Here is a 17553-nt window from a genome sequence, read left to right as displayed (position 1 = left end):
ACATGTGTTAGTCACATACGGGCATTGCACTCTCCTCCGGAATCTCACCACTTCATGGACCATAGCATGCTTTCTAATGTAGACCTTTGTAGCTCTGCTTGCTCGTAAGAAATCCCATGTTCTTTCCTGAAAGCAGCACTGCGCCGTTATTCTTGCCTATTGTATGTATGTGTCCCAGCATATCCAGACTACTAGTGGGCCTGAACCAACACTGAACATGTAATATTACCAGTCAGGGCCCCCACCGTCTATCTCTTATAAAATGACACTGTGCTTACATTTCACCCATCACACCCAATGATGTGTGTAAACTTCTTTATTGCGTTTTCGCCTTTTCTTAAATATGCCATCACTTTTGCAGAACCGTCCTCTTACACTTGCTCCACCAGAGGATGGTTCTGCACCATCTTAGTAGCTGCGCCTATAGCAGGAATAGTTTCAGAAGTGTGTTGTATCTACAGCCGTCTCCTACAGGGTAAACATACAACAATGAGCCTAAGACTTTTAGATGCACCTTTAAAATGTTCCTAATAGGTTGGTGAGCCAAGTCTTGTCCCCCCGGGCTCTAATTTGCCAGCCCCTGAGTGGTATCAACTGTTACCGGGCCATGGGACATGGGAAAAGTAGAGGTATAAGAACAGGTGTGTGTCTGGCTATTCTGATGCCTGAGGTGGCATCTGAAATTACACCGTCCTCATTCTTCGTACAATTTATCATATACTTTGTATATGAACCTTGTTTATTTTAAAAGTCATGTTTATGTATTATAGATCTACCTGCATGGTAAATACCATTAAAATAGACTCTTGCATCAAGAAAATTGTCATTTTGTTCAATGAATTTCATCGAATATGACATTCGCAGCTCACATTTTGCACGGAGGCCAATGGGCTATTAGTTACACTACTGCTAATATCATTTAAAAGTCCCACGCAACAATTTCACTTTTTATTTGCCTCCAGATCTGTTTTAACATCATTCACTGAACACTGTCATTTAGGGAGACTGTCAGCAATTCGTCTGTGATCATTTTTGCAGAGTGTAAGCAGCTGGTGCGTAAAGCATGTTTATAAAATGTTTTATATTTATTGCATACAAAAAAAATAAATTGTGGATGTTGGTAAGAGCTGTGTACACTGTATGGTGACCCTTTTCAAGATCTGGATCACTGACTGTCATGCAAGGGATATTTGCACGTGCTGTGTGGTCTATGGATGAACAGAACCGTAAAATAAAATAAAATCATATAAAAAGTTTTTGTTCTATGTAGTTGGACATTTTTTATACAATATATTTGTAGTGTTAATAGAATTATTCTACATCTGCTATACAGCAATAAATGGAATGTTATTAAGAGCACTATTAAAAAAGAAATAGATGGCTTATTAGATAAGGAGTCTCCCGGAATGTCCTGAATTGTCTCCCGGAAGAGCAGGCCATTCTCCCACATCTTATAATCTTCCCAGGGATGTAGGCAGGATGGGAGTGTAAAAAGTTGGCAAGTATAATATACTCCCTAGTAGAGTTGGCGCCCATTGATTCAGACATACACATGGCATAATCACACACAGAGACGGAACACTCCATCACCGGGCACCGCAAAAAAATTTGGGGGCCCTGTAGCAAACGGGCCTCCATTGCTGGAACCCCTCATCTCCAGGCCGTAACGTCTGCTCCAGAGCTAGATCCATCACTGACCACAGGATCACTGTAAAGCAATGTTGCAGGGATCATGTTTTATGTACGTGTGTGTTTTCGGATGGCCCTAAATGAATATAACAAAACAAAGACAATTAGAAATTTCTTTTTGTAGACAATGGAGAAGTAGAGACTGTTTTTCTGCTGGTATTGTCAATTATTGTATTCAGTAGTGCACTTCCAAACTTCGTTGTGCCCCAGGTAGATCATACTTGCCAACTCTCCCTGAATGTCAGGGAGACTCCCTGAAATAGGGGTGATCTCCCTCAATCCCTGAAGAGTCTGGCATTCTCCCTGATGCTGAGCCAGTACAAGACGTGGTTGGCTTCTCCATCTGTGACATGATGACACAGTTCAGAAATTGTGTCCTATGTCCATGTATTGATGCCTATGGAGGTGGCCATTTTCATGGAGACCAAGATTTAATCAAAGACTGACAGGTAAGACAACATGACTTCAGTAATGGAGACAGAAATGTAAAAGACACTTCAGTTTCTTGAGATTCATTAGCTGCTTCTCTTTAACGCATAGTTGCCAACTATCCCGGAATGTCCGGGAGACTCACAAATTTCTGGGAGATCTCCCAGGAGAGCAGGGCAACCTCCCAGTTCTCGCCCCCGCAATAGATAAGTTGTGGGGCTTAATGACGCAAATATTGCGTCATCTTAGCACCGCCACCTGCTGTAATTGTACAAAATTGTGACAATCATTTAAGTGGCGGAGCCAAAAATTATGCACTTCGTCAAGCCCCGTCCCCACACGCCCACCTCCCCTGGGATCTCCCTGAAGCCAACGAGGAAAATTTGGCAAGTATGAGGTAGATGCCTCATTTGCCTACCCATCGGCCTGGCCCTGTGCACTTTTATATAGTTAGTAAATAAATGTACCTCTGCCAGCCATAACACATTAATGTTAGTCATCAGCCTAAAAGACTATATATTGTGAGGCTTTACACACTTCTTCCCATTTTATCTTTGTTCTTTCTCAATGTTCCTATCTTCCTATTATTCATATTATTTATTATTCAATAAAACACTTATCTTTTTTGTTAAATTACAAGAAAAGCCCCTCTGAAACGCTTGGAAAGCATTGAGCAATTCCCCCGCTGTTTTGAATTTATGTGTCTGGGCAGTAGTCACAGTGCTTAAAAACAATATATTGTGCCATTTCCCCACATGTGAAAAGCTATAACCTGTGATGTTTTGCCAGAAGATCAGCTCTAGAAAAGCTAGAGATAAATGGGGACATGTGAGAACTTGCCCTCAATGATTCAAATCCCTGTCAGAGTGCAGACAGGAAGTGGCATCAATAGACCAAAACATTGGCCATCAAGACCTGAGCTATGATGAACTGCAGAGCTCCAACTTTAAGGGTCTGTACGGTGAATTCAATTGTATTTACACAGCAGATCCAGAGGCTGAGTGTGGGGCGGGCGTGGCTGCACATTATTGAAGCCCCGCCCCCCGCCGCTCAATGCCGCAAATCTCTCCATAATACAACGGGGGGGGGGGGGGGGACAGGATAATTATTGGAATAATGTACCCAGTACCATAATATACAAATGTTATTAGAAGCATACTTGCCTATTTTTCTTATCTCACTTCCAGGAGACACAGAAGTGATGTGGGAAAAGAGGAGGCAGGCTGTGGTTTATAACGCGATTCAAATTTCGAGTGGGCGGGGCAATCACCAAGCCCCACCCACCTCAGTAAACACTAGGAGCCTGGTGCAGATTTGGCCGCAAAATGGTCGTAGTTTATGCTCAAAAAAACCTGACATAAAAAAGAGCATATTTATGTGCATACGCTGAGCCAGACGCATGCGCACTGGTTGGCAGCAGTAGCATATGCATTCAGATTATGCCAAACACACGACATCAGACCCTTATATACCACATCCGACCATGTTTTTAGTCATTTGTTTAATGTGCCACGAACGTATCCGCTATTAGGCATTGATAAAACTTAAAATCCTCTCTTATACAGCAGAAACAACACCGTCTACTATAAAAAATTCAAAAACAAAAACCCGGTTTGCTATAAACATGGACACAAATGCATAATATATTCCCATCCAAAGAAAAAAGCACCTATCAGCATCAGTGGTGCAATCACAAACACTCAATCACAAGCGGTTAGCTAGTGCCAGACACCTTCATCATCATCATCATCATCATCCGCTATTTGCACTTGCTCCTGACCACCTGCAAATAATATGGCGTATTTGCAGGTTTTTTTCTATTTGCACTTGTGCAAACACCCCCTTACTGTACTGACAGAATGCCCATGTCATCATCATCATCATTTATTTATATAGCACCACTGATTCCGCAGCGCTGTACAGAGAACTCATTCACATCAGTCCCTGCCCCATTGGGGCTTACAGTCTAAATTCCCTAACATACACATAGACAGACACACAGACACAGACTAGGGTCAATATTTGTTAGCAGCCAAGTAACCTACCAGTATGTTTTTGGAGTGTGGGAGGAAACCGGAGCACCCAGAGGAAACCCATGCAAACACAGGGAGAACATACAAACTCCACACAGATAAGGGCATGGTCGGAAATTGAACTCATGACCCCAGCGCTTTGAGGCAAAAGTGCTAACCACTGAGCCACCGTGCTGCCCGCTAAGTCCTGCCTCTCTAGATGCAGGCTGCATAAGTGATAGAATTACTCAAATATGCAAAGGTGGATGGGCATGCGCAAAGCGATCCCACTCAAGATAACGCTAAGGAAACTGGGGTTGTACCCACTATGCATCAGTCCTTACCTTTGTCACACTATGACATCACTAGTCATTTAAGATATCTTTCACGTACCTCATCCATCCCAGTGAGTGACCAACATAAGCATATTTTGCATTTATTCAGCAAATTTAAACATAACCCTTGTGTCATTTCTTACTCCTCCAATCAAATTTACCTCATCCAGATATTAGACTGCTCAGAACAGACACAGCACATCCAATACACCTCAATGACCATAGCATAGAACATTTTATCTGGATGTAGTCCAAACTTCATGTCTAGGTTTTCCAAATACTATTACTTTAAATCAAATTGTAAAGTAATTAAGCAACATCCAGATAAGAGAATTTACATCATGCTTCAACTTTCCTGGATTTGTCTAATAATGTCATAAATTATCCCTCCAAAGGTTTCATGACTGTGGATTACAATGTCATTTCAGGTATATATTTATTACTGAGTGTATCCGAGAGATTCCTTTACAACCAGACATATTTCAGGAATATAGCAGTATATTGATCAGGGTTGTGCGTGACTGTTATGTGACTGGATATAATGGAAACTACAGCTGTAGCCATCAACATAGTATAACAGAGTGAAAAAAAAGATTGGTGAAATAATGAAAAATCCAGGACTTAAAGCCGTGGCCACATGTTTTCTTTTAGTCAATTAGAAAAAATACCTAATTGTATTTGTATTTGTTATGTCCAATCTCAGTATGATTTTTTTTCACAGATGGTATTAGAATCACTGGACGTCAAAATGAACCTCCACAAAATGCGTTGGGTTTCCTCCAGTGCTGCTGGATGGTGCGCCAAACGCATTTCACGGTGGATGATCGACTCTCTTACTCTGAGGAGATATCTATGCAAACTTGAAGTGTGTGTAGTTGTGCGGAGAGGAAGGACTGTGTAAAAGTGTAATGGGCCTATTTATCAACTTTCAAAGAGGTTAAAATTCCCAAATAACTGCAGATATCGGAGATATCTGCTTCAGTCCCAGTCTTATCGTTTGCAAATCCAGTCCCCATAGATGTCTATGGGGACTGGGGAAGAGGTTCTGAATGTTCTATGGGGATCTTTGGAACCCTCCCCAGCAATCTTAGTGCTCCTCCCCAGCACAATTGGGCACAGGCCATTCTAAGTGATCTCGAACACTTTATTATAAACTATTCACCAGGATAAGTTCCTATCAGAGTTGTTGACCCATCTGAACAATGTTAATAAACACACACAGTAAATCATTTCTTAACAACATGAGGATAATACAATGGATCATAAATACATTACATTGCTTAAAGTGTGCCTGGCACTTTTCCACAAGGGTGGACATGGAGTCCCTTTAAAAGTGCAGTATAAGGCGAGAACCAAAGACTGCCAGCTCTGAGCTTGTGCACAAATAAAGTCATTTTGCAAAGTGAAAATGCCTCCGCCCACCGCTGCACAGCAAGGAACACCCTCTCTTAATATGTGCCTTATCTTCAGATGCACCTACTCCATACACTGTTTGGAACGTCTTTGCTATGTCCAACTCCTCCTCTCCAGGGCCGTCTCTTCCATTGGGCACAATGGGCAGCTGCCCGGGGGCCCTGCGGGCAAGGGGGCCCATCCGAGGCAGCGCGGTAAAAAAAATAATCCTGAAAATACTTACCTTGCGGTCACATCAGCGGCGATCCGGCTCCCTCCCTGGTCCCCTCTTCCATGCTGTGCTCGCAGTGAATGCAACCACAGCACGGAAGAGCGCAGAAGAGACTCAATGGTGCGGAAAAAAGAAGAGAAGGGGATCGGACTTAAGGTAAGTTAAGGGGGCCCCTATATATATATATATATATATATATATATATATATATATATATATATATATATATATAAAATCACTTTTTTTTTACATACATATATTTTTTTTTACACACACACACACACACTATTTTATATATATATATATATATATATATATATATATATATACATACAAGTTAACCCGTGCATGATACTCATGCATTCTAGTCAAACCAAGCTACTTAAGGTGTTAAAAAGGTTCTTGTCATGCATTTGGGCCATAGCCCAGGCCTCCTCAGGGGAAGAGCGTTACTTCCCGACGCAAGCGCCCTTTTTTAACGTGGTTTTGTTCACATGTCACCACCTCATCATTCTTCTCTATCACCTCATCCTTCATTTTCATCGCCACATCTATCCAGATGTCTATCCAGACACAGGGATCTCTCTCAGCGGTCCTGAGTATCACACTCCTCTCACTCTGTCACCCCCGGCAACCACCAACCACTCCCCACTGTCACCCCCGGCAACCACCAATCACTCCCCACTGTCACCCCCGGCAACCACCAACCACTCCCAACTGTCACTTCTCCTTCAAGTAATATATATATTTTTTTTTTAAATCTTTATAAACACTTTTAACAATTAACAAATTAAATTAACAAATTAAAAACATCTTAGTATACCAAACTTCAGCCCTTTCTGAATTTTTTTTTCCACACACACTAAGAATTTAGTAGGTCAGTGTATAACTCCGCCCAGCAGGTGGCGCTGCAGCTTGGTTTTATTTTTTCCACACACACACACACACACAGGCAGACTAACACACGCCACTAGACATTTATATTATAGATATATATATATATATATTTATATATATTTTTTTTTTTAGGGACCCGGTGCACTGCATTGCCCGGGGGCCCATAAAGTAGTTAAGGTGGCCCTGCTCCTCTCTACCTTTCGCTCCTCCGCAAACGCCTCCATCTTGCTCTGTGCCTTGGCGGAAATCTAGGTGCTTTTGTATGTTCTGAAGACAGTTTTGCACTGTGCAGTGAACGTTTTCAGCTTTTGTAAACAACTTCCATTGTGTAAAGAACACATTTAGACAATAGGCAGAGCTCTGTATAGAGCATGGGCACATCTGTGCACAATTTGTAAGATTTTTAAAATAAATATAACTGGCCAGGCATTGAGCCCTTTTCATCATCTCCTTCCAAAACAAACAAACAAAAAAACATTGGTAGGTAAATTGGGAAAATTTAAAGCCCAACCCCTATTAAAGTCCCAATTTGACCAGATACACCCCATTATCATAGCCCATGCCTCCAAGTGGAGCAGCTTTGCCCCTTTTAGCAATAATAACAGACATTAAAAGACAGATATGATAAAATAGTAAAATAACAGCACGGAGGAAAGCAGATGTACTTCTAATCTGATGCAGTACCACTTAGTGCCATAAGTACTTAATCATAAGTGTATCTACTGTAGAGGAAGTTCCCTGTTTTATTAAGATTATTATTATCTCTGCTACATGTTTACAGTGAGAAAAATACTCTGGTATTTGGTGCCTGGTGCAGCTGTGAGCGTAGAAGCTCTATCTGACATTTATTTGTAAGCAGTGTCTCCTGCCATCATGACTGACTGCCACCCAGTAGGAAATATTCCACTGTGGAATTCTTAAAGTCAGTTCTAAATACCCATCACAGCTCCATCTCTGCATGTCCCATGTGTGCGTTTTCCATCTCTGCGTGTCCCATCTGTACGTGGTCCATCGCTGCATGTCACATCTGTACGTGGTCCATCACTGCATGTCCCATCTGTCGTGGTCAATCTTTGCATGTCCCACCTCTACATGGTTCATCTCTATGTGGTCCATCTCTGCATGTCCCATCTCTACGTGGTCCATCTCTGTATGTCCCATATCTGCATGTCCCATCTCTACGTGGTCCATCTCTCCATGTCCCATCTCTACGTGGTCCATCTCTGCATGTCCCATCTCTACGCGGTCCATCTCTGTATGTCCCAAATCTGCATGTCCCATCTCTACGTGGTCCATCTCTGCATGTCCCATCTCTACGTGGTCCATATCTGTATGTCCCATATCTGCATGTCCCATCTCTACGTGGTCCATCTCTCCATGTCCCATCTCTACGTGGTCCATCTCTGCATGTCCCATCTCTACGCGGTCCATCTCTGTATGTCCCAAATCTGCATGTCCCATCTCTACGTGGTCCATCTCTCCATGTCCCATCTCTACGTGGTCCATCTCTGCATGTCCCATCTCTACGTGGTCCATCTCTGTATGTCCCATATCTGCATGTCCCATCTCTATGTGGTCCATCTCTCCATGTCCCATCTCTACGTGGTCCATCTCTGCATGTCCCATCTCTACGCGGTCCATCTCTGCATGTCCCACCTCTACGTGGTCCATCTCTACGTGGTCCATCTCTGCATGTCCCATCTCTACGCGGTCCATCTCTGCATGTCCCATCTCTGTGTGGTCCATCTCTGCATGTCCCATCTCTACATGGTCCATCTCTGCATGTCCCACCTCTTCGTGGTCCATCTCTGCAGGCCCCATATGTGCATGTCTCATCATTACATGCTTCATCTCTGCATGTTCCCTCTCTAGATGGCACATCTCTACATGACTCATCTCTACATGTCCCATATCTGAATGCTCCATCACTACATGCTCCTTCTCTCCATGTTTCATCACTAAATGCTTCACCTCTGCATGTCCCATATCTGCATCTTCCAACACTGCATGTCCCATTTCTGAATTCTTCATGTCTACATGACCCATATCTGAATGCTCCATCTTTGCATGCTCCATCTCTGCATGTCCCATGTCTGAAAACACCATCTCTGCATGTCCCATCTATGGTTACACCATTTGTGCAGACACCATTTCTAAATACTTTGTATGCTCCATCACTGGATGCTCTCATCATGTCTTAGGATGTCCCATCACTACATACCACATTATTACATGCCCCATTTCTGATTGTTCCATCTCTGCCTACCCTCAAAACACTCCCAAGTCCCTACCTTTATGTCTGTTTATTATCCTACTGGCACGTTCTCTCAGTGCGTCTGTGTTGATGCTTCTCTGTCATTGCTCAGACTGACCACTCGTCTATATATACCTATAAAGGCACAGGGCTCACAGTGAATAGCATCATTTAGGCTCCATATAGGCAGATTTCGGGAGAATGGCCTGCAACCTACCTGGAATTTGGGAGTCTCCCGGATATTCTGGGAGAGTTGGCAAGTATGGGTAACACCAAGTAGGAGTCATGAAGGACATACTACCACAATACACCATTGCAAACAGGGGCTACATATATGCAAAAAATGTTTACTCTGGAATGGTGAATGCTGAAATCCTACTTTTACAAGGACCAGAGTTTAAAAGCAATGTTTTCCATTTGTCAGACGGGCATTTACCATAATGTGGGACTGTTAACTCGCTATAGCACATGCACATGGTTAACACTGCACATATTTGAAAAACACACTTGTTTATGCACTTGTGAACAGGCTCGTAGTTCATACATCCAGCTGGCTTTTCCTAAGCTAGAAAGTCACGTACACACGGCATCTACATCAGGCAGAACTTGGAAGATATCCTTTTTCCTGCTGTGTGTTCTCTGTCTACTAACTACTGTTGACCCTTGATGAAAACCAGGGAGAACATAGACAATGTGCCATGTGCCAGACAATAATCCAAATTTTGCCTGTGCTGCACAAGGTCAAGATGAGAAGCCCGTGTGAAACAGGTCTAGCACATGACACGAGAGGTTTCTTTTCAATGGACAGACTTTTCTCACCGTCAGTCTACCTCCAGGCCTCTCTTTGAAATCCCTAGTACTTTTTCTGTCATTGCTGAACCCTGGACCTCATTAGATGTTTGAAGAGATGCTTCCTGACAGCTCGTGTCACCGAGGTCATGTTATGATTGGCTGGAATCCCCCTAATTATTGCAACAGTCGTGGAGATTTTTCCTGCTACAAATGCATTGCGCTAAACATTCTAAACGTCAAACAATATTTTACAGTTAATGTAAATTCTTATTTAACAGACAGGTGTTGAGTTTCCTCTGAAATCTGTTTCTAATATATTCTGTCATGGGTACGAGGTAGAGCTGACGTCGCCAAGGAAGATTCATTAATTCTTGTCTTAATGTATTTTTCATACTTTAGTGCAGCTATGTGCACATTGCAAGTCCAAATACAACAGTGCCTGGGCAGCTTTAGGCTTGAATGATGGCTGGATGGCAATATATCACAGTTAAGAACGCAGAGACTGAATGTATAATAAGTCATCCGCTCTCTAGTGTTCTAGGCATCCCAAACTAAATATCTTTATAAGGTAACATATTGAATTCTGTATCTGCAGAAGGAGGTGCAGTGAGTTCATGATGCATATCATAGGGCTGCTAGTGTTTTTTTCACAATTACGTACACAAATTAGGTTGCAGCTGAAAAATACAAACTGCTGAAAAAACACTTTAAACCATATTTAGAAAATAAGGTTTATTTTGTGGTAAAATCTGAGAGAAAATAAGATATTTTTTATGATTATTTTAGGTAAAAAGTAAAAAAGGTTTCTTGAGCTACTTGTCGGTACCCTGGAGAGAAAAAAAATGAAATCTCTAGCTGTATTTACCGAAAATGGCGGGAAATTTGTCAGAGAAACAAATTTGCAGAAAGGTCCTGCTCTAAAATTGCATTTCCGAGATGAGATGTTAGAACTGGTGGTAAAATGAACAAAGATTTCACCAAATGAAGATCTTTTATTACTGAAAATATTATTTCCATTACTTTTGCGAAGTTTTGACGCTTTTGCAAAACATTGCCAAGGGAGTTATGGGAAACAGGGGTCAGTTACCTTAAATACTCTGTGCAGCAGGAGTAAAGTTAAGTAGAGAGTGACAGTACTACAAGGAGTGAGTGTCAGCTCTGGTGTCAAGTGAAATTTTTATCACCTGTAGATAAGTGGGACTGTATATCATGTAAGCAATTACCTATACACTTCTGAGTTTCTGACTGCTGGAAAACTTTCTGCAATGGTTCTACTCAAGCAACAGGAGGTTCGGCCAGAAATTGCTTCCTCCATTCAAGTGAAAACAGATGGGATCTCTCTTACCATTTATAATAAATATATATATATATATATATATATATATATATATATATATATATATATATATATATAAAAAAAAAATCACTTGTATTAATCAATAATATGTGTGATTTTATTTAATTATTTCAAGTATTATTACAAAATCAGATGATTTCTGTCAATGGAATAGGCTATGCAAATGTGGTAATTGTATTATAATATTAGAATACTTAGGGGCATATTCAATTGACGGTGGGATCACCGAAAATCCCGCGCTCAAAAAATATTACCGCTGGATCGAGCTGCGAGCTGAAATCCAGCGAGTAAATTATCGTATTAACGGTATTTACGCGCAATATTACCGTAATAACGGTAATATTTTTTGAGCGCGGGATTTTCGGCGATCCCGCCGTCAATTGAATATGCCCCTAAAATTGTTATGTGCTGTAAATTAGAGAAAAAAGAATCTGACAATTACTTTTGGGATTTCCACCATCAGAAGATGTTCATATATGGGTGTTTTTCTAGTTGCTTCCTGTGTTTTTCAGTCATTTATTTATGCCAAGCAGGATTATTTCCATTGCCCTTCATCACCGTCATCATTTATTTATATAGCGCCAGCAGATTCCGTAGTGCTTTTCAATTGGGAAAAAACAGTAATAAAACCATACTGGGTAATACATACATACGTAGAGGTAAGAGGGCCATGTTCGCAAGTTTACAATCTATGGGGCAATGGTTTGATACACAAGGGTAAGTGCTACATCATATTGAATATTTGTCCATCTAGAATGCAAAGGTTACAAAGTATTTAGTGGGCTGTATGCTCAGTCACACAACTATGTTGGTCAGAAGGTTGTTGTTAAGTGTTAGCTGGGTAGAGGGTGGAAATAGGGTAACCTACGGAGATTAAGAGGTGGAAGAGGAATATTATAAGCTTGTCTGAAGAGGAGGGTTTTCAGAGAACGCTTGAAGGTTTGAAGACTAGAGAAAAGTCTTGTGGTGCAAGGGAGTGCATTCCATAAAGTGGGTGCAGCCAGAAAAAAGTCATCTAAACGAGAATTCCCTTGGATACAACACAGCTCTTCTCCACGTTGGATGTATCTTTAGATATCAGCTCTGTGCTGTATCCAAGGGCACCGAAAATATCACACACAAATTAGAAAATCTCTCTAACTAGAGGACTCATAGATTTTGGTGCATATAACCAGCCAAATAGGATCCTCAGTCAGTTCCCTTTGTTCATAAGCTCTTGATCCCCTTGTTCCAACACTATGTCCAGAAATGGTTTGAGTCAGTTTGTATACACTTAGGGTTTCCAGTCTGATGAAGATGTTACTGCGCCAGTATATTAATATGGCACAAGCATATATGGTAGAAAAGTTGGTGTTATCCATTAAATGTGGCAACACTATGGGGATACCCAACTCTTAAGGTAACACCTGTGTTAGGGGTTGTATTGGGAAATAACAGACTTACTGGGGGGGTATTCAATTGTTCCTCCGGCCGCCGGAAAAACGAGCGCTCTAAAACTATTACCGTTTATACTGTAATTACTCGCTGAATTTAATCTCGCAGCTCCCTGAGTTGCGAGATGAAATTCAGCGAGTAAACTACCGTATTAACGTTTTTTGCGCGCAATATTACCGTATAAACGGTAATAGTTTTAACGCGCTCGTTTTTACGGCGGCCGGAGGAACAATTGAATACCCCCCACTGAGTCCGGTAGTGGCCAGCATTTTCGGGCTGGTGACCTGCGATCAGTAATCTGACATTAGGTGGCACGCCAGCTAGCAATTAATCACCCTTACGAGCCTTCAAACATCACTGAGCAGCTGGAAAAACCAGTATCAACCCAATTCCTTCATGAACCCAACTTCACAATGCCAAAATAAATGTAATAAACAGGAATGAAACAAACAAAACCTAATGTGTAGAAAATAAACACGTAGACATAAAAAATAAACAAGAAATTGAAAATTGGAAAAAACTGAGTGGTTATAGAATGATAATATGATCCCTGTCTTCTACTAACTCCCTTCACATGTCGCCAGGACCATCGGGACGACTTATCAAAGGGTGAAAAAACCTTTTTTCAGCTAAAATGTCAGAGATAGCAGATGAAAATAATTGTTAATAAAGTTTTTTTAAAAAAATATCTACGTTTTCTTTGTATTATTATTATTTTCATCTATTCTTAACTTTTTTATATTATATCTAAAAATTCTTCATATATTAAATATTATAAGCCAAAAATCGCGGCCTATCTGCAGAGACTGACCTGGCGGAGGGGTAACTTAACCCTTTCCGCGCCAGACCAGTATCTCTGGGACAGGTGAGTGTTGCTCAGCCATCGCAGTGATATTTTATTTTGTTAAATTGCAGCGACGAGGGAACTTTTATCGTCAGATAAGCCGAATTAATAAAAATCAGCTTCATCGCCAAAGAAAGAGGCGTATTAATAAATTATTTGTTCATAACATCTAGACGGTTGTCAAACACTTGTGAAAGATGTCTGAATGCTATGATCAGTGAATAAAGCGGTATAACTGTTAGTCGCTTAGTATTTAATAAAATAGCATATTTTAACTCTTGGGCCATGTCAATTATGAAGTAAAGTATATGTTTTGTTTTGTACACTCTGGAGAAATATACAACATTGTAAAAATTGTGAAAGGATCATATTTTTTCTATACTTTTTTCCCTTATATAGTAACCTAAAATAAAAAATAGATTTATTACAATATGCTAAAACAAAGAAATCTCCAATCTAAAAAAAATACATTCAAATTTAAAAAGTGAATCAAAATATTCCGCTTGGGTACACTCAGAAACAAAAATGTTATTCCCTGTGAAAATAACGTTTACATATTATCAACACCCAGCCTGTGCGTCAACTGAATGTGAATGCAGCTTATCAATTGTGTCGGAACCAACGACATAACAAAGGCAATTAAAGAATTAATAGGCTGCGTGTGTGTTGGTGATAGGGACATTTTTATGATATAATATGAATCTATCAGACACAGGAGAGCCCCTATTACAGGATAACCTGTTTTAGTTGTGCTTCAGTATAATGCCAATTCAACCGTTATTGTGATAAAACACATTATTTCTTAAGTAATGGATTCCCCTTTAAAAAACAACACTGGAACAATGTCAACAATCCTTTAGGTAGAGTAATGTCAGAGACTAAAATATGAATGTCTATCTGTGACTTAATTCATCTGCACAAGTCTGTGTGTTTTCCTAACATCCATTTTCCATGGTTGTCAACAATTTAAAATAAGCATCTGAGAAGGTGCATATAAGCCCGACATGTGGCGTACCGTCTAGGTGTAATGCACCTTCCATAACGGTTACTGGTTATAATTATTTTTAATTTAAATAAACATTATACAGCTACAGCCAGTCTAGAAGTAAATAATACATAGCGGGAATTACATACAATTTACAGAATGTACTAAAATTGGTCACTATTGAAATCACGAGACATTTCAAGGGCAAAATGTTCAAGGACAACGTTGTACAACTACATCTTAATTTACAAAGATCCATCTAACTTAGAGATCGATGAGCAAAGCTGTGGTAGATGAAACGAAATACCAGTTTCACGGCAGAAGAGTCAGTTTTACTGAAGTGCAAAAGTCCGGTGATGTATGCGGTATCTTAATGGAATGTTTAAGGAATAGGACTTGGAGGTCTAGGGTCAATTCATTCGGCTGTGTGGTGTTGTTTGGTCTGACTGGGAACGTTTAAGGACAAATTTTGCTCACAAAGCATGAAAAGGTACCATTATCAGTAACCAAGACATTTGAAATTGTATTCGAAATTCTTATCCCGTGTTAGTAGCCTTAGGGCTAGATTTACTAAGCTGTGGGTTTGAAAAAGTGGGGATGTTGCCTATAGCAACCAATCAGATTCTAGCTGTCATTTTGTAGAAGGTACTAAATAAATGAAAGCTAGAATCTGATTGGTTGCTATAGGCAACATCCCCACTTTTTCAAACCCGCAGCTTAGTAAATCTAGCCCTTAGGCTTCAAAAGACTTTGGAAGTGGAACTTTGGTCTGGCGTACCACCGTATACACCCCCACTTCACCCACTTTATGTATATATATATATATATATATATATATATATATATAATTATATAAGACAGTACAACAATCAAATAACCTGTGTAAAGGACTTGGTATATTGAGTACGACATCTGCACAGCCTTCACCTCCACCTACGTATACAAGCACGTAGCACACTCACACCAACATTTGAGAACAGAACAGAGAATATCCTCCATATGGCTAATGTCAACAGCTCATTTTTCATTTCCAAATTCTAAAACAAAAACAAGTTCCTTTTGCTCAGCTGACGACATGCAAATAAGGGTGCCACAGACACTGCCAATACAGTCATGCAACTGTCTCCAGAAAGTTTTTCAGCAATGCATATGAAAATTTATCATACGTACAGAACAAAAAAAAAAGGTGTTCTATATATATATACTACAGTCTTTGCGGTGTAATAAATAAAATAATAATATAATAAAATAAAATTTGCACATTGCATTTTGCTTTTCAAATGATCTGTCATTATTTTTACATTTTAATTTAACCCGGCAGCAATTTTTAATTCCTCTAAAAGTGATACCAGGGAAATGATTTTTTTTCACATTTTAAGCTTCACGAAAAACGTTTTTGTTATGGTTTATGTTTGAAATGCTTTTTTTTAAAATCCTTTGTAAATTTCGAACAGAAAAAAGGAGAACCCTACAGTAATTACTGCCATCCTAAAAGCTGAAACCTTATCTCTCACAGATTTTATAGGTATCCACTGGTTCATGTCAAACAAAAGAATGTACATTAAAAATTCCGTCACTTGTAATTCTAAAATAAATCATGTTATATGCCTTGTTTAAACTTTTACTGGTCTTTAACAATTCTAAAAAAAAATCATTAAATTGAAATGTATGTCACGCAGAATGTAAAGTTTACTAGAAAAGTTTAGACAGACGTACAAAATATTTCTCTCTCTTACCTGCTTCATGGGGAGCAGCATTATTAGGATAAATGCTGACCTGTAACACCACTTCTTACTGAAATGAAGCCTACAGTTGTCCGACAGGCTGGTTAAACCTCCCATCTTTCCAGATTAAAATGTGCAATATTTGTTTTTTCTCCTATTTACTTAGCCCGGTAGTGACTCCGCTGATGTTGCACACACCAAAAAAAAAATACATTTGCAAATGACACTTTTACAAGCATCAAGAATGTTCTTTTGGCAAACCCATTTTACAACAACAGAAAGAGAGTGGCTGCATTCTTGTACTCTTCGCAAGTTGTACAAAGGAAAAAAAAAACTTTTTAAAACATCTGTTGGTCTGCAGGAAAATGACGCATTGATCCACTCTGGTCAGAGTCTGTGCATCTCAGATATGTTTCGGAAGGGTTTTGAGCAGACATAAATGCTCCCTGTTCTGTACAGACACAGCTGATGTTTTTTGTGTGTGTCTTATCTGTATATCCAATGAGAGCATGCTTTGGGATTTCCTGATAGAGTTTAGAAGTTTCTAAATTACGCATCTGGAAGAGCATGAGCTAAACCCATTAATATATTGAAGCACGTTGAATAGAGTAAATCTTCTTTTGGCACTCCGTTAAGACAAATTTAGTGCATAGTTAAATATGTGTAATGTAACACAGATAACAGCATTTTCAACCTCAAAAAGCTTGGGACACAACCCGCTCTATGTCTGTAACAAAGCTTTGAGAAGTTGCATATGTTGAAAAATTGAAAAAGAATGGTAACCGAAAAAGATATAAACATACAAAAAATTGAATTTACAGATGTATTTAAAAATAAATGTAAAAAGTTTTTTTTTCTGACCGAAACATTTAACTGCATTGATATGCAAGTTTGATATGAGACAACATTAACAATATCATCATCATCATCAACATTTATTTATATAGCGGCAGCAAATACCGTAGCACTTTACAATAAAAATAAATAAAATTAGCAATTGTCACTTTTCCTTCTAGTTTACTCTGTGCTGCATTTCATTTTATTCATTTTATTGAAATTGCTGGATAAAATATTGTAAAAATGTATACATTAGAATTAAAATTAGTGAACCCAGCACGTGTACTAACAGGGAGCATGATGTAGCTAAAGAGCCCCTTCCTCAGTGACGCCAGTAGGT

General features: G+C 39.7%; 1 protein-coding gene across 1 annotated transcript in view; it reads right to left on the bottom strand.

Moving 5' to 3' along the window:
• GLP2R (glucagon like peptide 2 receptor) overlaps positions 1–16794 on the bottom strand; it is a 98077-nt gene extending 81283 nt beyond the window's left edge. Inside the window, exon 1 of the mRNA XM_075177972.1 lies at positions 16389–16794. Coding sequence (XP_075034073.1) covers positions 16389–16493 — 105 coding nt within the window. The 5' untranslated portion in view covers positions 16494–16794. The remainder of the gene's footprint in view (positions 1–16388) is intronic.
• Positions 16795–17553: the final 759 nt, after the last annotated feature.

The sequence above is a fragment of the Mixophyes fleayi genome, chromosome 6 (assembly GCF_038048845.1).
Source record: "Mixophyes fleayi isolate aMixFle1 chromosome 6, aMixFle1.hap1, whole genome shotgun sequence".
Classification (NCBI taxonomy): Eukaryota; Metazoa; Chordata; class Amphibia; order Anura; family Limnodynastidae; genus Mixophyes; species Mixophyes fleayi.
This window is presented reverse-complemented; position numbering and strand designations above follow the sequence as displayed.